A 26,576-nucleotide genomic window follows, 5' to 3' on the forward strand; every position below is an offset into this window, starting at 1 on the left:
GGAGGCCTTGATAGAGGCGGGGGTTCGTTGTTTCGCGCTTCTCATCCGTTGGATAGGTTCTTGCACGAATCTTACAGTCCACGATCTAGCTCACCGACCACAGACTCTTGACTAACAAGTGTTCTCCCGGCGATTTGATAGTTCCGCCGGAACATGATGATTATACAATAAACCAATCGGCTACCCAATAATTCAAAGACACGTGGATGGATTAACGAGTTCGTGGGGTTGTCGAGGGAGTAGCGTATGGCTGTGCGAGTGGGGTGATTAGTTATGGATAAGGTCCAGCTCGGAACAAACACTAGTGTGATTTGCTGGCTTTAGCGAAACAAAAACAGGCTTCTGTAGCTGCTAGAAAGGGTTCGTTCGCATCATACTACGTACGTGTTGAAATTTCGTACGTCGATAGCGCAGATTATGTATTAGATGATACTATCGTTAAACGACGCCGGCCCAGCATAAATTGTTCGCCGCGCTCTTGTTTTTTTTTTTTTTTTTTGAAAGAAAATAAATAATAATTTAATACGATGATTGGACGTTTGTGAATTTAGTAATGTTCGATTTGTTTTACATCTATTTTATTTTCATATATTTTCAAATAATAAATTGTTGACGCGACGTCTATAATCACTAATTTAATTAATGACGTGACATCATGTCAAATTCACAGAATATATTAAAAAATTTAATACGTATAAAAATTTTTTATTTTGATATCGATATAGAATTTAACATCTTATTATACCCTTTAGTATTCTATGGTATACTATAATATATATTTTAAAAAATTATCATAAAAGTTGAAATATTTGATAATTTTTATTATATTTTAAAAATATAAAAAAATATAACATTGTAGAGTTTTTTATTTGTTAAAAAATCATTTTAATTTCGAGATAATTTTATTAGAAAAGTTTGTTAGATCAAGTAAAGAAAAGTTGCAAAACAAAATTAAGTTTTTTAAACTATTTTTTCATAAAAGAAAATAACAACAATAATAAATTAATACAATGACAGTTTGTTTATGGTTTTTTTTTTCTGGTTTTATCACTTGGAATCTCATCTTTTAAGAAATATCCCATCATTTATACAATAAAGCTATTTATCAAATTACTCTCGAGTATTAATATCATTAGTATAATCGATCTTATAATAGAATATAAATAAATAAATTATAAAATGTTTTATCTAATACAGTAGTCTTCGTACAAGAAAAGTCAAATACCAAACAAGATTTAGAATTTAACATTTAAAAATTACTCATTTAAATAAAACATAAAGTGAAAATCATACTAATGATTATTTATGGGAAACGAAGGACGGGGTATTTTGTTATTTTTAAATTTCATTAATCCGGCGGGATTAATTTATTTTACTAAAAAAATTTTAAAAAATCACTGATGATCATTTTCATGAGAAATGAAAAGAAGGTGTCGGTATTATTTCGTGCTAATCTATTTTTAATTTTCATTAAGCATTATTATGTGGAAACGAAGGCCGGATTGAATTACTTTGTTTTAATAAAATAAATTGATCCGGCGGTAAGAGCAGGGACCCCCCCTCTGGGGAAGTCAACGCTACATGAAAGTCAAAGGGTCAAATGGCCGACCGGAGAAGGGGAGACCGGTCGGCCGAACGGGATCTCATCGGAGTCAAAGGCACCCGGCGAGAAGTCAGGGTTCCGACGCTCATGTTGAACAGGGTCGTATGGCCGAGCGGGTGGCCCGCTCGGCCGAAGGCATAAAATAGCAGTGGACCAACACATATGACCGGCCGGATGCAAGGGGACTGCGACCGGCCGGATACTCGGCATGGAGTGAGGAGACAAAAGGACAAGGGAACATCTTCTGACAGCGGGTATATTCGACGATTGGACGATACACAGGATCTTATGACAAAGGATTCTCTTGTCACATCAGAGACATGCTCGGACTGTAGCAGTATGGTGTCAGGTAAGCTTATCTGACAAGCACATACCGAGGTATGGGCTGATGACACGTATTCGCCTCGGTATGTGTGTGTGAGCTCCTTCACAACTCTATATAAGGAGCCTTATACTTCGTTGGAGATACGCATTTCTACGATATTCGGAGTCACTTCTTTGTTGTCCACTTACCTGACTTGAGCGTCGGAGAGTCGTCGCCGGGAACTCCTTCCCGGGCCAACTTTCTTGCAGGTTCACCGGAGCTCCGTGTGATCAGTCGGGGATCTACGTCAACAACGAGGAGAGCGCCACGTACCCAGCGTCCGTTGATTCAGCGTTCGGACAGGATCATAAATAATTTGAAATTTTGATTATTTGGTGAGCAATGAGAAAAGGTAAAATAAAATTGTCAAATGACACTCCATTATATATTTTATTCAGAAAATATAATTATATAAATATACTTATTCCCCTTATTGTTATAAGAGTAAAATATAATGTTACATTATAATCAAACTGACTATATATAGTTATACGAAAATATTTTTATCAACTGCTATAAAAATCTTAAAGAAATTTTTATCAAATTAAAATGATTTAAATAAATTTTAAATAATTTTGATCAAAATATTTTAATATAATAGTATTCTATATTTTCAAATAAAAGATATTTTTAAAATAAAGAATATGATAAGATGTTATTTTAATATTTAAAAAAAATATCTATTTAACAAAAACAATAACAAGGATACCTTTAAAATCGTTCAACCAAGCTATTTTTTATGTGTTTTTTATTATTTTTTGTCAGAAAGTAAAACACGAATATATATGCATCATCACATATTATAAATTCATCTCTATTAGCAAATTATAATCCTACATTACACATTACACTGATGATGAAAATTGAGTACAAATACTAGTAACCTCATCAACTTAAAGGAAAATTTACATACAGTTCTTATTGGTAAATAAATTTTTATATATAATCTCCATCCATAAAAATTTTTATTTTCACTTCTCAGTCAAACATATTTATCTAATTGCCCATGATATTTTTAGATATAAAAAGTCCAAAAATCAGTATAAATTCTCTTAAATTCAGTATATTAAATTAGAATATAGTATATTTTCTATCAAATTGAGTACGTTTCTTTTTTCATCTCAAAATATACTCAATTTTAAATTACTATGTTAAATTTAATAGAATTATACTCATTTTTAAACTATTGTACAAAAAAAATATGAGGATTAATTTTGATAAAAAATATAATAGATCCTAATATAAAATACTAAATTATAGTGTAAAGTGCTGAATTTAACAAGAATTATACTTATTTTTAGACTTTTTATACCTAAAAAATAAGATAGATAATTTTGATAAAAAATATACTTGATTTTTAATATAAAATATTGACTTTAAGAAAAATTATATTCGTTTTTAGACTTTTTGTACTCAATTTTGGACTTTTTGTACCTAAAAAATCTGAAGGGCAATTTAGATATCAATATTTGCATGAGAGAATTGAAACAAGTAATACTTTGCATCAAAAAATGAAAACAAAATTTTTTGGACATGAAAATTACATGCAAAGTTAACATTGTAATTGAGGATTTTTCTCTAATTTACCGTCAACTTAAATTGATCTAGAAATAACTTAAAATAATTTTGGTAACAGAAAATCAAAATAAACACACATAAGTCAATTCATAAAGAACTCGAATTCGATTTTAATAGTTAAAATAAAAAAAATAATATCTATGTGAAAAACTATAGAAGAATGCCTAGGCTACGATGGGTAGATACATGAGCATAAGACGAAGATTGAGCTGCCAAGATACTGACATTGTTGGTTATTAGTTGTATAATATTATTCATATAAAAAACAACTGTACTTAAACTTAAGCAGATATAGTAGGCAAAAGAACAGAATAGATATGTTAATCATAGCACTAGTTTAAAAACTAATGTTTAAACAGCTAAAGAGATGCCAAATCTTCAATAAGGCATCTTCAAATAGAATTTCTCAAAAACAACATTCTAATTTTAAATCCAAGTATATATCCATAGAATGGAAGTTCATATCTGCAAAATAGATTCCGTTTAAGAATTATGACTCAAGGCCACATTACTTACGCATCCACACTGGTGATTTCTTCGTTAAGGACCTCAGCAACAACTGATAGAACTGAACATTTTCGCTTTCGTGATGTTTGAATTGCTATGCTAGCTTCAGTTTCAGAGTTGGCCGCATTAACATCTGAATTGCCATCAACAGACTCGACAGGATTCTTTTCCTCAATGACTTCGAGGCCATCTTCGCTAGACATTTCAGCAACCTCACTATTTTCATCCTCTTGTGCTTCAGTCTTTTGTTGAAGTGATTCAATCAACTGCATCAACTCCCTATTTACCTGGAAATGCCAAATTTGGCCACTGAGGTCTTCAAAAATTCCTTTATACACTAAATAAATAGTTGTATTGCAATGATCAAACTATGGTGATTTATTGTTCAATTGATTACCTGAGGATTTTGCAAAAATTCAGATATATCAGAGGGACAAAAGGGACACTTTTTGACAATTTTCTGTGCTCTGAGGGTACGGCCACCTTCACGAGTCCTTTCTCGAACAAATGACTTATCAGCATATGCATCAAGCAAGCAAGACTTGCAAAAGTTATGCCCACAAGGAGTGGTAAGTGGCAGACTCATAACTTTCCGACACAGTAGGCAACTAAACTCTGCAACAAAGGGCGAATCTCTAAGAAAAACAACCATAGGGAAATATAAAAACTTTGAAAACTTGGTAAATTATATAAAAAATTTTTAAAAAAAAAAAGAAAAAAAAGTGCATCTAACAATTGGACTCACCTTTCAAAACCATCTCTTTTACAGACATATTCTGTGCTACCTTTCTTGCTTTCTTTACAGACTTGCTTTCATCTAGATTTCCAGTGGTTATAGGTTTTCTACTGACTGGTGGAGGTTTCATCCATTTCCATCCATGTTTCTCCTAATAGATAAGCAATTAAACAACAAGAAATAAATTTATACTGATTAGATATTGGGAATATAATTAACATTATATGCTCAACAAGATCTTCTAGCTCATGGGTCAAGTCTAACCTACCACATTTTTACATAAAAATATTAAATTAGTTATTAATATTGGACCTGACATGATAGGTTCAGGTTTGTGTTGGGCCGAATCCCAGCAAATTTTAGCTATGGCCGACAAGCTTGAATTGATCCAGGCCAAGCTCAACAACTTATCAAGGGTCAACACACACCTAAACCAAACATAATTCATTGACATCTCTACTTTCAATGTCAAAATCTCCACCTATCACTTTCTTATGTCTATATAATTAAATGTATATATAATGGAAAATGTCCCATTATTAATTTAAGAGGATACATATAAGTTTCACAACATATTCAGAAAATCCCATATTCAGAGGAAGGAAAATCCTTTTTGACTTTTATTGCTTGACACAAAACAAAGTGTTAATACAGTATACAAAAGAGCTAGCGAGATATTCAAGTTATCAAATAAACCTTTGTAGCCCGAGCAAAAAGGCACAATCCTTTGATAACCAATCAAAAATGAAAACCAAACAAGTTATCAAAAATTAAAAAGGAAAAGCTTCTTGGACCAACTAAAAAAAAGTTGTAATGGATTACAAGTGATCGACAAACCCAAATAAACACTTAATTGACCAGCAAATGACAGAGAGCAGACACATACATTATAATCCCATGCTGGACTTTCCTTCCTTTCTATGACATCAGTTGCATTCTTTAGTTCTTTAATGGGAGGCAAAGGACGAGGCCGATCACCATGATCATCACTAGATTCAAAGAATTGTCAGATTATAAAATAATAATAATTTCTGATACTGAAAAAAACAGCATAACATAAGCAAGACCTTGTCCATGGCGCAGGTTCATTATCGCATCGAACAAAAAGATACCTGCATACCTTGAAACCCTGTGAGAAGATGAAAATAATATAAGCTGAACTGCAAAATATGTGCGACCAGAGTAGAAGGCAATCTTTTAGACAACGCTTCAGCACTAGAGAGATATACTCATCACACATAAAGTCTACCTGAACTCCAACCTTCCTCCAACACTTTTCAATCCTGTATATCCCATCATAGCGAACACCAATCTCAGGAGCATACGACGAGCGCTTTTCCTTGTGAGACCTTCCAAAATAAAACAACGCTTCAGCATCACAAGGATTTTTAAAAGTAACAGTCAACCCACTACATATACAATATGCAAGGGCATATGCAATAGGTTATTAAAAAAATGTTATCTATATTAATGAAAATGACCGACATATAAACAACAAAGAATACTGATCAATCCATCCAATTGATAAGTCTATATCAAGAAAATGAATGTCGTGTACGTAAAAACACTATCATTATTAACACATACAATTAATAACTAAAGGGATCTATCACTTGCAATACTAATGTTTAAGTTAAACTTGCAAATCACATACTAAAGATTCAAAAACTTAATTTAGTGTTTTACAATCACATAAATTAGCCTTTTTTAATGTTGGAAAATTTTCACAAAAATCCTTATTGGGTTCTTGAATATCAAATGAACCATGAACCGATTTTTTTTATTTGCCTTTCTAACCTATGCACACACCTAGCCTGCATGGGCACTCAAAGTGCCTAAAGGAATGACAGATTACATATTTAATGTTGTTTCTTGTCTAAAAGAATTACGAGGCCACATGAGCAATCTTTTTAGAACACTCTCCATGGCATTTCATGTAAGCATAGAAAATGGATTCAATAGAAAAGAAGGGATAAACTTGAAGTATGAACCAAATGAAATGAGCTCGCTATGTAATTCTTAATAAGCTTTTTTTAATAAATTTGTAATTAATAAAATGCAAAACTAGTAGCCTTATCTTCTCATATTTAGCTAATAACTACATATATGTATAAAAAATAACTTACTGTTTGGGTCAAAAAACATTATCTAGTATCAAACAATAAGATTTGGATAAAATGAATTTCATTTATAAAAACAATTGAATTTCCAAACACGCCAAAGTGATAAATTTCTAAATCAATTATTTTTATTAGACTACTTAAATCTCCATTTTTAATTAACTTGCATCATAATTATTGCAATGACAGTTTAGTCAATTCCTCATGAATGAAATTTGATCTTCAATATATCCAAAGACAAATCATAATTACTATTTAGGATTGGTAAATAAATTTATTTCTCCATTTAGCTTTATGCAAAGCTATATCACTAGTAATGTTCAAATGAAATAAATCACTCTATATTACATTGCTACTTTTCTCTAAGATAAATCCAACTCAAGGAAGCAATGTTAAGGAAGAATCTATCTCGACTCATTTCCGCATTTAGGCATGCAAGCGGATACTAAAGAAGAATTATATGAATGAAATCATTACCTCACCACTCGAACAGGATATCCTTTGAGGCAACTAGCTTTTAATGCTGCATTGAGTTTCTCAAATTTCTGATCAAAGGCCTGTTCCTTGTTTGTGCGTTTGTTTCCACTTAAATCTCTTCCGCCACTGCCAATTTTTAGGTGGTGATTATAAGATCACAAGCATTCATAGCAATTGAACAAAGACAGTAAAATAAAGGAATTATTTGTTTGTGAATTAACACATCTTTTGAAATTTTGAGAAACATACTTTTGAATAATTAAAACACCTAAAACAAAGCGAAGAATATACTGCATTTGTTTGTGGCCAATATTTTGTAAGGACAGAATCAAACTGGGATTCGGTAGTATTGACTGAATGAATAATAAGCAATAATGAGAAATGCATAATTAATTAGATTTTGTCTAGACAGTACAAATTTGGCATTTGTATACTAGAAGAATAAGTCTGTTTTACATCATACCTCAAATTTAATCAAAAAACAACATAGCATCAATGTAGCCAGTGTGTCTAAATATCACTTTAGAAAGCATTCTTCAAAAAGAGCAACAGATTTATTGTTTAATCTTGTGAGTGAGTATAAAGACTAGCTCTATACAATTATGAAAATGTCAGCTAAGAATGTTTCAGAAACAAGTGGGCAAAATGTCACCTGCCGGTATAAAGGAACCATTCTCCATGATCTTCATCATCTTTGTATCCACCAGAAAGTGCAACTGACTGAGCACCATAATCAGACTGGCCAGCAATACCTGCCACATGGGGTAAATGAGCACCCCATTGTCTGCATTCCATTCTATCTTCCCATGTCTCACCAACCAAAACACCTTGGCTTCTTTTCGGATCATTTTCTGCGAGTATAGGGCCAAAATGATCAGGAGGAACAGTAACAAAGATTTGTCCACTACAAGCATTGGCTTTCCCAGCTCTCTTAGCTCGTTCAGTGGTAAATGCTTTTTCAGGTCTGTTCTCATTTCGTATGAAATGATATACAGCTGTTGGACCAGCAGACATATTGCATTTTGCAGCCTTTGCCATACGAATTGCAGCAACAACAGCAGAGTTGATTCTAGGTTGTTCTGCCATTTTGGACGGGATTGGAGAACGACACTTGGCACAAGTGAGTTTACCCTGACCAACCCATCTTTGGAAGCATTTTAAACAGAAATTATGACCACATGGTGTCTGCAAGGAAAATGTTCGAGAATAAACATTCAATTACACTGGGAACAAAAATTAGTGATATCTAAAAATATAAAACTGAGTTTGTGACAATTTCTTAACAATTTAACATTGATATAACCACTTTGCTATGCTTCAACAAAATGAAAACCAAAACAGCAAAGTAAAAAAGTTGGAATGGATGACCTCAATAAGGATAACTAACAAAGACTAACTCACTCATCACAAAGCTTCTTCATGATAGACCACTTAAAGGAACATACTAATTGAACTATGAGACCACTATGGAAATGCACATGCACACCATATAACCTCTATATAAGAACTAATAGGAGTAAACAAACTCAGAGAAATTTCTTAACATACAACATAATATTGTCTTGATCATGTGTGATGTCCATTTTGTTTTTACACAAGGAAATATAATAATCAACACAATGCCAGAGTATTCCTTTCACAATTGATTAAGGCAAGAAGAATATACTACTGGGTGATAGTTTTAAACCATATATGTTATCCATTCTTGCTGAACTGTTTTGACTGATTCATTTTCAATAGAAACAAGTCAAAAGTTCCTTCAATTTGCCATATGGAACCAATTCTTTCTGAATCGGTATGCCTAAGTTCAAGATATTATCCCACCACTTGGGAACAAACTAACTTCAAAATCTTTCCATCTAAGGCAACCATTAATCACTAACAAAAGTGTTCAACATTATTAACTGTGCACTAAAGTTCAGTGAAATGCAAGCTGAGCAACTTATTCAATTAGTACCTTTTCATAGTAGTGCAAATACCTCAAATTTTCAAGGGTGAAATTGACAACATATAAAATAATGTCAAGAAAGGGAATGTACCACAATGAGTTGCATGGTTCAGATAAGATCATCTAATTTCATTCACAATTTGAGTGGAAAAAATTTTCAGAATCTAACCACAACGTCTCCCAAGTCCAATTGTAAAATGGCTGAAGGAATTAACCACAAACCAATACCACTTGGCAATACACTTAATAGAAAAGAAAATGTGAATAATATTAATAAAATTAAAAACAAAATATATGTAATAAATTCATAACTATATAAACTTGAAAAGTATTACCAAAAATATTCTTTTAGCATATATAAAATTGTAACTATAAGTCTAAAATGATGAATATAAAAGGAAAATGCATGTGATCTCCAAATAATATAACTGTGAATCTAAAAACTTATAGATAGCTATTTTTTAATTACATTTAAACTTCTATAACAACTTGACTTAATTCATAAGCCAAACATTGTATTAATGTCCATTGTTTAAATTTTGATATCATAGGAACTAAAGAGCATGATATTCTATTATTGGTTTTACAAGAATCCAGATACTATCCACATAGATACAATCATTAATGTTAAAAAGAAGCACATTTGAGCACAAAATCCATTTTTATCGACCACAAGGGATAGACTCCATAACTATGCACTTACGCATTTTAATACTGCTTATTTTATAATCACCTTAAAGACCTGGACTAATACCTATAAAGTAAAGCTAGCTTCCCACACATGCAGCACAATAAGAGCAGGAAGTTAAGCCACCTTTAAACCACACTTGTTCATGAAGCTCTGATGTTCCCATCAAAATTGACAAAAAAGAACTCCTATGAATTTGGGATTTCTATCTAAGAAGCTCAAAATGGTACAACATCATAGTCAAATAATATTAACACATGATAAAAGTTAACACCAATTTATCTCTATCAGCCTATGTTTTCAAGCTTCTCACCTCTCTTGAAGAATAATGTTCCTCTTTAATTTACAATATTAAAATTTCTTGATTGCATGATCTTGTTTACATTGATAAATTGTCTAGTTATGATGTTTATGAACCTAATCCATCTTTTCAAGGGTCTCAAACCTCAAAGGTTTCAAACAGATAGTGTTGAATCTGTATAATTTACATATGAAAGGTTACGATAGGTCGAAAGCTTAATTTAGTTTCATTTAACATTAAAGTTATAATAACTATTATTTCATACCATAATGATGTATTATCTTCATTTCTTCTTGAATATAAATACAAAGAAATGACTGATTTTTTTCTCATTGCAAATTACAATTTTAGAAGTATCAAAACATGAAATGTAAGATGTGAGATTAGATTAATGCACTCAGTCACACATGGAAATTGTATGTGATTAAAATTTTCAGATAATTAAATAATTCCTTTCTAATATTATCTTAAAGGGCTTTAGCATATTTTATTTTAGACAAGAATGCTAGCCTACACACCTCATGGTGCACACCTTGTAAGCACAAAGTGTTTTTTTTCTTGAATTTTTTGGAGCTTAGGGCTTAGGATTTAAGTTATAATATTTATGCTAAAGTTTTTTAAAAAAAAAAAATTACACATGGTGCTCACAAGGTGTGAGCCATGAAATGTGTAGGTTAGCAAACCTCTTATTTTAGAAGGCATTCACATAAGCTTATGCATTGTGGAACTTATGAAGTTCATTTACAACTAAAGGATTATATAGCTAAACCAATATATATCTTATTGATTCCATATCATGCTCATGTTAACATTGGTTTATTTATACACATTTCACTAAATAAATAAAAGAACACATTGTTTTAAAAGAGGGTCATCTAGTCGGTTTCAAGTGACCATTTCACCTAGTTGCTAGATGGCCCTTTTAAAAAGTAGTTTAAGTCAACTAGGCAATCTAGATTGCACAAATGGTCCAAGCAGTTTAGGCAGGTCTAAGGAAAAAAGATTAAGTGGTTTTAATAAGTTGTATTCATTTAATATTAGAAAGTAACCCTAGTTTTTCCCATTAGCCCACCTAAGCCATCTTGTTCGCATCTAACTCGCAAATTACACGACCTCTACCTCCCCTTTTTCACCTGATATCTACAACCTAGACTAATTTTTGATCTTTTTCCTTCTATCTCTTCCCTAGGTGTATTCTCTCCCTCTCTTACATTGTTTTTCTCATTCATTGTTAAATTTTCATCATTTAAATGCAACATGTTTAAGATATACACACATATTTATTAACATTAATCATTCTTAATTTAATATATTTGTCTTCTTTATTTTACTATTATTTTATGTCAAGTGAGTAGGTGTTTTCCTACCACATAGGTGCTAGGTTGTAATACCCCGAGAAATTCATTTTATTTATATTTTGTATTGTTAGTGATTAATGTAATTATTTTGCATTGGATCAATGAGTTATAGTTGAGCACTTATATATTTAATCATGATAAACATGACTATCAAGATCATTGGCACATGGTTATATGTGATGGCAAGTTGTCGTAAGTTTACACAATTTCTCAGATCACACCAAGTAGTTAAGTCATTTTTAAATTTAAGGAATTCAATAGAAACTTATTTTCCAAATGGAAGGTGATCGAGAGTTCAATGACAAACATAGGAACTAGAGGTCTCTTTTGAAATGTCCTTAAGAAATTAATTTTTCCCAAGTGAAAAGATGAGGCTATTCATTTTCCTCAAATCTCTAGACCTAGATCCCTATTAGGTGGAGATTTTTTTGAGGCTAGAAGAGTACCTAAGTAGGGTGGTGGGATCTCTCTTTTCTTCTTCACTATCTTCTTCCTCAACAATGGCTAAAAACTTCACGAGGTGGAGTTAAGGCTTTGTGATTTTCATGGAAATGTTGACAAGAGGAAGAAACTACTTCTTGATGGGAGCCTATTTTTTGTCTAGATGTGGGTTCATCGTCATTGAGGATGCTAGGATAAGCCTCATGATGTTAGTGGATTCATCATTATATATGGCACATGGACCAAATCAAAGATGCCTTCAAATCTAAGCTAATAAGGTAAGTCCAATTGAAAGATATGAACTATAAGCCTATTGATTTATTTATATATTTCATTTGCATGCATGATATTAAGACTATGATTTAGCTCTTTAGTCTTAGGGTTGACCAAAGTAATTTAGTAGTGTTAGCCAAATTGTATAGATTTTTGGCATCGACCAAATTTCTTAGTGGTGTCAACCACACAACATACAAATTATGGCGTCGACTTATAGCGTGCATAAGTGTGTCACACTTGATATTAGCAAAAAAGTGCATACACAACATACCAATGTACATTTTTTTAAAATGTTCACATGATGACATGGTTACGTTGTTGTATGGATGATTTCTAAATTAAGAATGTGATATGTCCATGATTTGCTCTAGAGGACTCAACATTACCAAATCAATTCTCACTCAATTTTTAGTATGGTTGGGCTTCACTTTAAGAAAATCCTTTATTTAGGTCATTTTATTTAGAATTGTTAATATGTCTATGATTTGCTCATAGAGGACTCAACATTACCAAATCTATAGATTTTATCACTGCATCAAATATTATTATTTTATGTTCCTTTACAATCATTGATAGAACTAATTAACTACACAACACAATAAACCCCTTAGCTCTTTTATGGGATTGTCATTATATATAACATGAAAATAACTTAAGAAATCCATGTATAAATTAGGCCTCCTAATTTTTCTACATAATTTTCTCTTAGGAGATCAAACATAGGAACAACTTCTCTAATCAAGATCCTCACCATTTTTTCTTCTAGTACCAAATTTAGAAATAGTTTCCTTTGTAACAATTGTCAATATTTTTATTTTTCTTCTAATAACAAATTTGGAAATTGTTTACTTATCATGGAAAATTGCATAACTTACTCTTTCCAATTAATCAAAAAAACAAAAAATGTACTTCAAAGCTAAAATATCCTAGAAAGTAATTCCTACTAAAGAAAAAAAAAAATAGATGATTTTTTACCATTATATTTGATTATAGAACAATGATAAGTAGGGATGGCAATTGATACCCTTTTAATCAAGTACCCATCGGTACTTGATTAATAAATGGAGGTTGGTACCTATTTTATTTTAGTTGATCAGATTCAGATATTAATAATTCAAGTATTCACATGTAGTTAGACAAGTTTAGGTATGAGTGAGTAACCAAAATAAAAATATATATATTAATTTAAATTATAGATAGTAATTTTAAAATTTATCTTAAAATTATATTTGATTTACTAAAAATTGTTCTATGATAATATCTATCTTATTCATTGTAGCAAAAGATGATTACGCTTACTCCATGCACCCCTCACAACCCATCCCAAGATTATGTGAAGAGAGATAAATCACAAGATCATCTTATAGCTGACAACCAAGTGGCAAGGGGATGAAAAGAGTTTTTTTTTCAAAGGCATATGCCCTCCGAGAATTGATCTCTATCCCATTGTAGCAAATCTATAAACTAAATACCCCGTGAGGACAATATTTATCTTATTCATAAACTTCCATTTATGTTATTTAATGATTTTATTAATAGTTGTTAATAGTTATATTTGTGTTAATTGATGTCTACTTGAATATGAAATTCAAGTACTCATTCATTAGAGTACCCAATAACTACCACCCAATTATGTGGCATATTTGGGTACTCAACAAGTATTTGTTTAGTTAACGAGTGGATATAGGTTTCAATCTTAAGAGTTTATATGAATATTTAATGGATAGGATACAAATAATGGTCGTAAATGGCATATATAATTTGCATATGCAATTAGAAAAATCTTTCTTGATTAAATTAAACCAATTTATAAAAAATCAAGTTAACCTATTTATGAATGATCATTTAACCACTATCAACATTAGTATCAAGATCAGATGATTAGAAAGCGTGCACACACGCGCACACGATATGCATTTTTTTCACTTCCTTTAGCCTAAATACTATACCCTAAACTCTAAACATAAAAAAAACTTGATGCACATGGGTGTGCACCATAAGGTAAGTAGGGTAATATTTTTGTGCCTATATATATAGAGTGAGAGAGAATTGATATCCTACACACCCACTTGTGTGACACACAAGGGCAACTAAGTGCATGGGGAGCCTAGAAATGACCCGAGCACCTAGAATCAATGCACATGGGGTGCCTAAACTACTTCTGTGCTCCCTATGCACTAAGTCGCCCATGCACATCACGCATAGGCAAGCAATATATCAAAATTATATATATATATATATATATATATATATATATATATATATATATATATATATATATATATATAAAATTTTGATATGTTGCCAAATTCCCATGCCAAACTCAATGTGGACACAAGGAAATGTGAATTAATCACGAACAAAGCCACACACAAAAAGTCTAGTGACATAACATTACTCTATATATAGAGAGAAGAGGATGTGTTACCCTCCCCCTTGCACGACTGAGGGATGCCCACATTGTAGCACTAACCAAGGTCTGCCACATGAACATCCCCTCTTAGTCGCGCACAGGGACGCACACAAGGGAGTGGGCAGTGTATCATCTCTCTCTCTCTCTCTCTCTCTCTCTCTCTCTCTCTATATATATATATATATATATATATATATATATATATATATATGAATTTTTATCATCATCAATTTAAAACAAAATTACTAATATAAATGTATATATTGGATAAAAGCAATATATAAAGAAAACTTGTTATGATAAACAATAAAATCAAAAATGTATTACAATAAACAAAAAATCATATTTATTACTACAAAATTATTAAGATAATATTGTATTAAGAATATTATAATACTATATTATAGTTACATATTTTCTATTATAAAGAGACAATTGCAACCTAAACACATGCAAATTAGATTTATAAAATTTATCCAAATTAATAATAATTTCTCTCAATTAACTTTGAGAGAGAGATGAAATATTCAGTTTGACAAATGTCTATTTATGAGCATTAGTAAGGAAAAAATGAACACTCCCATGGCAAACTCAATTGGTGGCAAAAATGAGAAATTTAGATGAAATTTTAGAAGTGCACCCCACATACATGTTTACAAGGATAAACCAATAATTCACTCAATCCCCAAGCTTTCAAAATCTTCTTTGATAAAATTTGACATTCACTTTGACTAGATTTTGATCATTTTTAATCTATTGTCTTTTTTTTAAAAAAAAAAAAACTTCTCTAACAATTTTATGAAATAATCAATTTCTTGAGAAAGAATAACACAACCTTTGCCAATATTATCCATCTCGATTGATATGTATCAGTATGACCTTGACAAGCATAATTCTCTAAATGGGGCATGCTTGCAACACCACAATATTTAGTTTGCAAAATGATCATGGTTCTAAAAAGCCCCCGTTTGGATTATATATATGATCATCAAAATGAATTTTTAAAGGGATTGTATAATGACATATATGACCACATATGATATGATATATGTGGTTTGCATGTGCAGACAAAAAATAATAATTGATTAAGTTAGACAAATTTAAAAAAAGAAAAAAGACAAAATGAATTAAATATTGAATTTACTCTTGTAAAGTACATAGAGGCTATACAATGGGTCAATCACATATTGTTTACATATGTGATAATGTAATTTTTAAACCTGAGAATTAGAGTAATAAAATACTTACCTTAACAAGCAAATAGATATTTCATTGTGCTATTGTAAAAACATCGTCTACTATAATATCAAGATGATTGCATTGAGAAAGAATAATGTAACAACCATAATAGGCGAAGAGAGAAGTGGAAGAGGACTTTGACATGGCAAGATTTCTTAGTCAACTTTGATATCAGCCTCATTGTTACGTCTTAATGTAACATGTTATTACCTACTTAGATAAGAGATCTGAGCTCTTTAATTGTCTCATTGACTTGCCAAACTCAACCACTATCCTAAAATATTAACTACAAGTTAATAACAACTCTTTAATCTTAAGCTTATAATATAATTTATAATGTGGGACTAATTATGGGGGTTTCATGATGTCTCTCATTATGTTTTAACATAAAATCCAAGCTCCAACTTATAGCCTAAAATAACCCCTAATCAATAGCATGCAAGGCACAATGGTGATTATACCATCACACATGGAGCCCATTCAAACATCTCATCATGCACAGCTTTAATACCTAGTGTATGACTCACTTAAATAAGAGAACCAATTCATTAGTTTTCCAAACCCAAGTAGTGGCTCAAATGTTTAAGCTCAAGTTAATAGTGAATTCTGACATTAAATTAAAGTTCGTTATACAATTTATATTGTAGAACTAAACTTGGGGTGTTGCAAAACTTACTATTCTTAGCCCTTATTGGGTGTCAACTCTGCCTTGGTTGTCATTCAGTTGATGTCTCAACATGACAAGGCTTTCCTCTCTTTTATCATTGACTCTAAGATTCTATCACCCAATCTATTTACTCTTATTGTGATAGGAAATTCGTTTTTTTTATAATAGCTTTGACTTAAATTTGATCTAATGAATTTAACTTAATAGTATAACAAGTTAGATTTACTTTACTGATTCAATTTAAAATTTTCTTTCTTTTCTTCAGAATCACATTTAATAAAATTCATATATAATCAATCATATTGAGTCAAATAAAATCATTATGGTTCTTTGGCCTTAAAATTCAAATGTACACATATGAAATAAATGTTAGACATTCACTTCTATGTTTGATATACTATAAATGTAATTCAAGCAATCTCCATTAGACCAAAATAATTATTAGTTATATTAATCAAATGAACAAATGCCTAAAATAGATTAAAAATTCATCAAAAATATAATTTTTACAACAAATCAGGATTAGTATTGTTATGTTGAATTCTTGCATATAGACTGAATAAGATCTTAACCTAATCTTGACTGTACATTCATAAATCTAACAAATAAATATAATATTCACAATAAAAATGATAGAAATTTTTACAAATAATTCTAACAAAGTGAATGTAAAATTCAAAATTAAAGAGTTTCTTAATGTGAAATTTTATAAAGTAACTTTACAAGCATAGATATTATAACAGTGTGCTTTTGAAAGAAAAAATAATTAAATAGTTTCTTAATATGAAATTTTTTTAGGCGAGAAACTTTACATGCACAAACATTATAAGAGGGCAAGAAACTTTACAAGCATACACATTATGGCATTGCGCTTTTGAAAGGAAAAAATAATTTAATAGTTTCTTAAAGTGAAATTTTATAAAGTAAGAAACTTTACCAGCATAGACATTATAACAGTGTTCTTTTGAAAGAAAAAAATTAAACAAAGAAATCTAAAATGATTACCAAAGACCTGATACTTAGTAGATATTAGACGTGATAATTAAAATAAAAAAATAGTAAGTAGAAGAAGAAATAGAAGTTTATTTCAATTGGTTAAGTTTATAACATTTTGGCCCATCACTATAAATGGTACGGTTTCTAGAATAGTTTGAAGCTACAGCAAAACATCAACAACAAGAAACCCAATAGAGATTAGAAGGGCAGAGGTTGAGCTCAATTCTCAATAATTTTTCTTGAAAAATAAATAACGGGTGTTGAAACAAAACCTAGCACTCTCAAAAATATGAAATAGAAGCACACAAACAATAAAGTTGATCAGATTAACAAAACGAGTAAAATAATTTTATTAGTTAAAGTACCAATATTTGAACCAGTATAATATTTAAGTAGAGGAGCAAAATATACTATCAAATAAGAAGATTCGAGTAACAAGCTACACACGGAAAATCTTGAAGTATCAAGAAACAGATTAAGATCGCTTACTAGTTCTGCATGTACGAATAGGCAATAAAATTTGACCATAGTGACACATTCTAACGCAAGTAAAAGGAATAATATCTCACAGTGACAGGGCGTTCGGGCAGCTGCATGCAGAAGGAGCAGTTAAACTTCTCGTCGAGCAAGTCGAGAACACTTCCAATCCCTTTCCCTCTACTCGCCTTCTGGTCCTCTTCTTCCTCCTCATCGCTCTCCGCTACGGCGGCCTTACCTCCGCCGACGAGGGCCTGCCTCTGCCTGGCCTTCTCCGCCTCCGTTAGCATTTGGTCGGCGTCAATAGCCCTTATTCCAGCGATGAGTTCAGCGTTGCCGCTAACGGGAGCAGCGGTGAGGCCCTCCTCGGGCGGGTTACAGTCGGGGCAAAGCCACTGCGCGACGACGGCCATGGACTCAGGCGGCTTGGAGAGGCACTGCGCGTGCCACGGCGAGACGCAGGTGCGGCAGAGCACGAGCTCCGCCTCAGGGGGAGCCACCTTGCAGACCATGCAGACGCCATCGCCATCGCAGGGGAGATCGAGCGCCATCGAGGTCCGGAAGGGGGAAGGGGCCGGTTAGGGTTTGGGGAAGAAGGATCTGGAATTTCCTGAGTGATTAAAGAGAAATAAAAGCGCGGGATTTCTAAAAATGAGAGGGGATTTGAAATTTGGCTTCCCTTCCTTTGAATAAGCGGGGGAAATGGGTGGAACGTTGCGACTATGCGGACTCACTATACTGCTATTTAGGGGAAAAAAAGATACGAGAGTATCGTTCATTTCCTACACGTCTGGTGGGACGCGGATGGCGTGAAGGGACTTCCGCAGAATCACGTGAAACCCAGGAGCTGTACGATTGGAGAGGGAAGGGGTTGATCCCGGCCGGTCATCCTCAATCCAACAGTCACGATCAATCCCACTTTAATCCTGTCATTACGGTAAACAAAAAAGTCATTGTTTAAGAGTATAATTTAAATTTTGATAACAAATTAAGTCTAATGCCAATATAAAGAAATAAGTTAAAATCAAATAATCCAGCCGGATTTTGATATCATAGTTAAGAGAACAACTAAGCTACAAGAATTAAAAGACACCTTGGAGTAAATATTTTAACTTATTTTAAAAATAGTTTACATATGACTTACAAATGGATAGAAGTGAAAGACTTAAATGGCTCTTTTTACAATCTGACTAATTTAGGACCGTCGATATAATACGTATTGTGCTAATGGAATTGGACCTAAAGGTGGAAATCAAACCTAACTTGATGGTAGCCATCCCGATCAACTCATGCGCAGCGACTCAACCAATTAGGCAATATTCATGGCAACAACTTAAATTCATGGAATTGCACTTCTAATTTGATAGTAATGAAGTCTCCAGTCCCCTTTTTCGGCTAAGATAGTAAGTGAATTAAACGTCTGTGATAAGTCTAATGTTCTAACTTCATAAAATTTAATTTATGTTTATTCAATATATGAAAGATAATTAAATAAAATAATTTATTAAACTAAATAAATAAATTTAAACATATATATAATTAGTTCATTAATATTTATGAATATAAATTATGATATATTTATTAATCATATTCACGAATAAAATTTATAAATCATATTTATCAATAAATTTTTTTATCAAACTTGTAAGTAGACAAACATGATCTCAAAATAAACAAATAAGTTTATAATACCAATCTCATTAACCAACTAAAAAAATTATAAATATGAAAATTTCAAATAATCTCAAATAAGAGCTAACCAAACTTCAACTAACCTCAAGTTTATAAAAAAAACTAAGTTGTGTTTCAACAAATATTTTAATGATTTAATTCATTTTAATTTAGATTTGACTTAACTCGCTTATTAAATAAAGTAATAAATGAATAATATAAGCTTTGACTTGACTTGACTAATATATACATTTAATTTCAGTTCAAAAAGAAAAGCCTCCGCTAGGCTTGCTACAACTCCTACTCATGTGGGCTGACGCAAAATAAATAAATCAATCAATCAAATAGCTAAACCGAAATTTTCTTATCTAACATCAAATAGCTAAGTAGAAGCCCTCAAAGCAATAGTACAACCGTAGATACCTTCTCGGTTTCTTAAACATTTAAGAATTGAGTTTCAACTTTAGCGAATTAATAAATTAATTTTTTTTAATTGACGGTTGCCCTAAGAATGTTGGGTTGATGGGTCATCCGTTGCAAGTGCTTCCCGATTAATTCTAATAACCGATAAAAAACTTTCATAAAACTGAATTGATCATCCCATAATTAATCAGTGTAAGCTAAATATACTCAACTAAAAAAATAAAAATAACCAAGTAGAAGTTTCATTTAGTGGAGGGTTCAATTTTGCTTGGTTTGCTGGTCATCTACATCTCTGTGTAATTTTCCCTTCTCCTTCATATCTTCCATTCAAATAGTCGACAACAATGTCGTAAGCATTACAAATGATTGTTGAAAACACAACACTACAACAAATGATGTTTTAATAGTCCTACTCATGTTTGTACTTAAAAAAAAAGTAGATATCTTCCAAGTTTAATGTGAAAATTATACACATCAAAATGTGTATGATTAAGTCCACATGAGTATACTAGATCCAATTTAATCCATATGGGTGGACTTAATCTTCATAAGGTGGACTTACACTTGATTAATACACATACACAACTAATTATTATTAAAGTAACTAAACTCAATTAAGTGATCTAATGGTTTAAGCATATAAAGAGATTTTGGATTAAATAGATGTGAATTCAATGTGTAAATTCAAAATCTTGTTCATTAACATTGATGAGTTGTTAATGATAGATGGACTTTAAGTTGGATAGTTTCTATAGGATGAGTTTGGTATATAAAGGAATATGCTCATAAATCAAGGCACGTTCTAGAGCCTCTTCAACCTTTTTTCTTCCTCATTGAGAGAGAACTAAGGATTGATGCACCCCACTCCTATAGAAGACTATTATGCACTAGCAAGAACTCCGGCGACAAGTAAGAAGCATTAGTCTTTGTGATGGATTCGGGTTAGTATTTATGAGCTATTGTTTCAATTTCCTATTATGCCACTACAAAAAATACTATTATTACCGACGGAATTCATGGTATCGGAAGTATTTTGGTCGGCATTCACTTTACTGACGGAAAAGTATTTCCAGCGGTAAGTACCAATGGAATTATATATTCCGTCGGTATATTACCGACTGCATTTTTTACCCGTCGGTAAAAAACCAAACGGTGGTAAACGGAGATTCCCGACGGAATCAGGGGTTCCATCGGGAATTACCGACGGAATCAGTGATTCCGTCGGGACTTACCGACGGAATCAGTGATTTCGTCGGCGATATATCGCAAAAAGTAACTGTTCTTTCGATATTTTACCGACGAAAACTATAATTCCGCCGGTAAAAAACTGGAAAAAAATTGGAATCCAACCCTTGTTTTGCTTGTTTCCCATATACAATTTTAATACAAATACAAACCATCACAAGCGATGGCATCACAAACACAATCCACACAATATATTAACAACATACAACAACAAGATCACAATATAAATCAATCCACAATCTCCAAAATACAACATACAACAAATACATAAACATAATTGAACGACAAATAGAAAATCTCCAAATTATAATAAAATCTAAGTATCAAGTTCTCACAATCATAAGTATCTAAAAGTATATAAGTGAACGACAAATACAAAATATCCAAAATACATATCATGATACATCACCTATACATATATCCGAATATAATCCTGTAAAAGTCAAATACAATAGATTATGATTAAAATAAATCGATGCAAATGTAATATAACTCAAACATTGTTATATATAACTAATTTTACTTGTAAAAAAAAATACCTGTATTATATTTTGGATAACCAATAATAGTGGTGATGGTGAATGTATCAGTATGAACTCCTGAAAAATGTAAAACACTTTAAGATACGCATCTAATAATATCCCAATACAATAAATATATTTGACTTAATGAATTTCTAAAAAATTCTAAAAAAAAATCAAGTTATAGTTAAACATACCTCAAAAAAATCTAATCATCAGCGGGGTCTGGATCTGATGGGTCTGGGGTCCCATCGTGCAATGATTGTTTGCATCTGGGACAATGCCTGCTCTTGTGCAACCCACTTCTTCTCCCACTTCTGATCCATGGAAGTCGTCTGAGTCTTCAAGTCTTGGTTTTCTTTTCTTAATGACTCCACCTCAGAAGAAGAAGAAGAGGAACTTGCACGGCCCCTAGGAGTCCTCAAGCGATCAAATACCACCTTGGCTTGGGAGACAAGGTCGTAGAGGGAGGAGTTCTTTGTCCTTCCACCCACAACATCATAATAAATTTTGTTTATTTCCTGGGTGGATAGATCCTGTGACTCCCCTCCCTCTACTGGTGACTGAGATGTCTGAGCAACCCTGCTTGTCATTTCCTCCTGTGTAGAAAAAATATACAATTTATATCTTATACACAATTATTAAAGCTAATTAATCATTATTAAAGATTAAATATAAATTGCAAGTTAATAATTCAAACCCCAATGTTCTTTGATCGATCATCAACATATGTGTCATCCTTTCTCTGGTGAGTCTTGAGAAAGATCTCCAAGCAAGTGGGTTGTCTTTCTAAAGAACGCTCCTGCATGCACAAATAAGTTTGGCTAAAATTATACAAGTTCATTAATAAATAAAAATTTAATTTATATAACTTTAAATTAAAATCACCAGATCCATAGCGTGCTCAACAATGGATCGAGATCCTGATGTATGCCGAGCAGATCCAGTACTCCGGCCACCTGCTCTGTATTCTTATTCGCTCGAGCTTTTAGAGCATTTGTCTGCCATCTTTCTATAGACCAAGTGGTCGTCCATGCACTCCAAATCTCGTCGGATACATAAGCAGGCCGTGTGTCATCCTTTCTCACATAGTATAATAGGTCTTTGTACAACTTGGAACAATAAATATTCCAAGTTTTTGCAAATTCTACCTCGTGCCCCTCCTCCCATGTATATTTTTTCTGCAATTTATAAATAAAGTTTTAGTATATTAAAGGATAAATATAATGTACATATTCAATTTACTTACCACAAATTATTGATAATAGAAATCTTTAGTTGCAGCATCTACATGTCTCCATGTAGTCCCAGATATGCAGACTCTTTCCTTAAATTTTCGTGTGATATATGTGGATACTCGATGGTCGTCGGGAGTAAACCTACATATAAGCAATATTAAGACATAAGATATATGTTATAAATAAAGAACTTGAATTACTAATAATAAAAAAAATACTTACGACTCTCCAACAACCCTAAGGACGGTGGATCCACGGAGTGGTGCTGGAAGATCTGCCATGATACCTTATATCTACAAAAACATATTACAACACATCATAATAAGTCTTTAATAACATGATAAATAAGCAACAAAACATGATTAAAGCATAACTTATTAGATGAATAATAATGCTAAAATTTAATCAATGCTAGACTCTGGAAGCATTTCTACTCAACATTAACAGTTTGTAAGTCGTCGTCGCTAGACTCTGTTAGTTCAACAAAATCCTCACTGCTGGATTTCTCTCTATCATCTATCTCCTCGTCAGTGGCATTACCATCTACAAGTAATTGTGATGTAGATTGGAGTTGTGAATCAACCGAATGTCTCTATACTTCGTCATTTTGAAATACATCATGGTTTTGAGCAGTAATAGTATTCGGCATTTCTATGGTAGAACGAGACTTCAATCGACAAACGGACAATCATTCACTAGCTCTTCTTCTCTTCGTAGGATATTCAAGATAAACAACTTGACCCGCTTGTATTGTAAAAATGAAAGGTTCAAACTTATTGAACCTTCTGTTTGCATTAACCTCTACTAAATTATAATTTGGATGTATTCTGGTACCTGTTCTTGGGGTTGGATCATACCATGAACATTTGAACAACACACAACTTTTTATCGGTAATGCAGGATACTCAACCTCTATAATTTCCTCAAGTCTACCATAGTAATCAAACTCAGTGTTATTGGTGTCGATAGACCATTATTAAAAGTTAATCTCTGCGAATCTCGTTGTCTCACATGGAATTTGAGACCATTAACATAGTAACCCGAATAGACCATTATTTGGCGTAGGGGTCCAGATGCAAGATTCAATATTCTATCATCTTATACATTAGATATTCTTTGGTCTTTCACCTATCAAAATAGTAATAAGAAAAATTAGGACCGAATTTATTTTAATAAAGAATTATGAAAATTTCTCTAACTCACATATATTTGAAACCATAATGCAAATTCGGTCTCTAACTTTTCAGCAACCTCACTTGCAATCATTGATGGATTTTGAAGATGTAATTGTTGCTCATACAAGCTTTGAAAGAAGGTAATTATAAGAAAATTAGGATATCAAGCAATTAACTACAACGAAATAAAAGCTTGATTAGAGAAGTTAACTTACTTTATGTAGGGTTTGACCTCATCACAGTTTAAGAGTATGTATGTTCTTGCGGCATGATATTCTTGTTGAGTTAACCATCTAGAAACAGATGCACCCATTGGTTTACCAGAAAATTTGAAAATAGAAAGCATCGATGGATCTATATTCTGAGTATCATAGGAATTTCTAGGACATTTGCGGTGTCTGGTTTTAACATTATCAGCAAAATAATAAGAGCAGAAAGAAGATGTTTCCTCCACCAAATAAGCATTACATATTGACCCTTCAACTCTTGTTTTATTACGAACATTATTTTTTAATTTTCTCAAAAACCTTTCAAATGGGTGCATCCATCTATACTGCACAGACCAGCTATTCATGCCTCATATGATAAATGTACCGGTAGATGTTCCATTGAATCAAAAAAACTTGGTGGAAATATGCGCTTCAACTTACAAAGTATGAGAGGAATGTCAGTCTCTAGCTGAATCATATCAACCGCCATAATACACCTCGCTGTCAAATCTCTGAAAAAAAGACTCAACTCTGTAAGTGCTTGCCAAACATTATTGGGAAGTAAATCATGAAAAGCTATTGGAATAAGTCTTTGCATGAACACATGACAGTCATGACTCTTCATTCCAAACATCTTTAATTTGTTCATGTCAACGCATCGAGCCATATTCGAAGCATATCCATCTGGAAATTTGATTTCTTTTAACCAACTACATAAAACTTGTTTACCATCTTTGTACAATGTATAACAAGCTTTTGGAAACTTATTGGTTGTTTCATTCTGATGCAACTCTGGTCTGTTGACTAGTTCTTTTAATTCTTCACGTGATTTTGTAGTGTCCTTATTTCTTCCAGGTACATTCATCATAACGTTAAAGATATTATCAAAGAAATTTTTCTCAACATGCATCACATCTATATTGTGTCGAATGAGTAGATACTTCCAATAAGGCAACTCCCAGAATATGCTCCTTTTCTTCCAACCACACTTGCACATCCTCACAAGATACTTATTTATCTCATCAGAATTAGGCTGAGATACTGGGAGAAATCCATAACTATCTATTTGTTCAATGATTTCTTCACCTGAAGCATGGACTGCTGAGGGGGGTTTTCTGATTACAACATTCTTTAGAAATTTTTTCTTATTTCGCCTAAAAGGGTGATCTAGTGGTAGAAATTTACGATGATTATCAAACCAAGATACCTTCCCACTGCAAGACAATGAAAATGCATCGGACTCTGTCATGCAATGTGAACATACTAATTTACCAGCCGTGCTCCATCCCGACAACATTGAGTATGCTGAAAAATCACTGATCGTCCATAATAAGACCGCATGCAATGTAAAATTAGTTTTACTTGCAATATTATAAGTAACCACCCCTACATTCCATAATTTATTAAGCTCGGCAATTAGAGGTTGCAAGAAAACATCTATCTTATCTTTTGGATTGACTGGACCAGGAATAAGCACGGTAAGGAATATAAATTCATCTTTCATGCACATCCATGGTGGTAAATTGTACGGTGTTAATATAACTGGCCAAGATGAATATTGTTGTCCCGACTGACCAAATGGTTGAAATCCATCTGCAGAAAGTCCCAATCTCACATTTCGTGGTTCCATTGCAAAGGAGGAAAACACGGTATCAAGATGTTTCATGCAGGAGAATCACAAGGATGACACATTATACCTCCTTCGTGCTCATGCTCATGCTCATGATGCCACAACATGTGGTTAGCTGTAGCTGCAGATGCATACAATCGTTGAAGTCTAGCAGTTAACGGAAAATAATACATCACTTTCCAAGCAATATTTTTCCTCTTCTTCCCGAGTATGTGATTACGATGCTTAAAACGAGGGTGAGTACAGATTTTACATTCATTCAAATCACTGTCTTC

General features: G+C 32.4%; 1 protein-coding gene across 1 annotated transcript; it reads right to left on the reverse strand.

The window, feature by feature from the left end:
• Nucleotides 1-3,835: 3,835 nt before the first annotated feature.
• LOC121982221 (E3 ubiquitin-protein ligase ORTHRUS 2-like) lies at nucleotides 3,836-18,825 on the reverse strand. Its single transcript, XM_042535187.1, has 9 exons — nucleotides 18,282-18,825; nucleotides 8,038-8,570; nucleotides 7,386-7,511; nucleotides 6,038-6,137; nucleotides 5,856-5,917; nucleotides 5,675-5,777; nucleotides 4,798-4,939; nucleotides 4,450-4,667; nucleotides 3,836-4,339 (listed from the first exon to the last, which is right to left on the reverse strand). The coding sequence occupies exons 1-9, from the start codon at nucleotides 18,738-18,740 to the stop codon at nucleotides 4,058-4,060; spliced, it is 2,025 nt and encodes a 674-aa protein (XP_042391121.1). The 5' UTR covers nucleotides 18,741-18,825; the 3' UTR covers nucleotides 3,836-4,057.
• Nucleotides 18,826-26,576: the final 7,751 nt, after the last annotated feature.

This window comes from Zingiber officinale, chromosome 5A (genome assembly GCF_018446385.1).
Source record: "Zingiber officinale cultivar Zhangliang chromosome 5A, Zo_v1.1, whole genome shotgun sequence".
Lineage (NCBI taxonomy): Eukaryota > Viridiplantae > Streptophyta > Magnoliopsida > Zingiberales > Zingiberaceae > Zingiber > Zingiber officinale.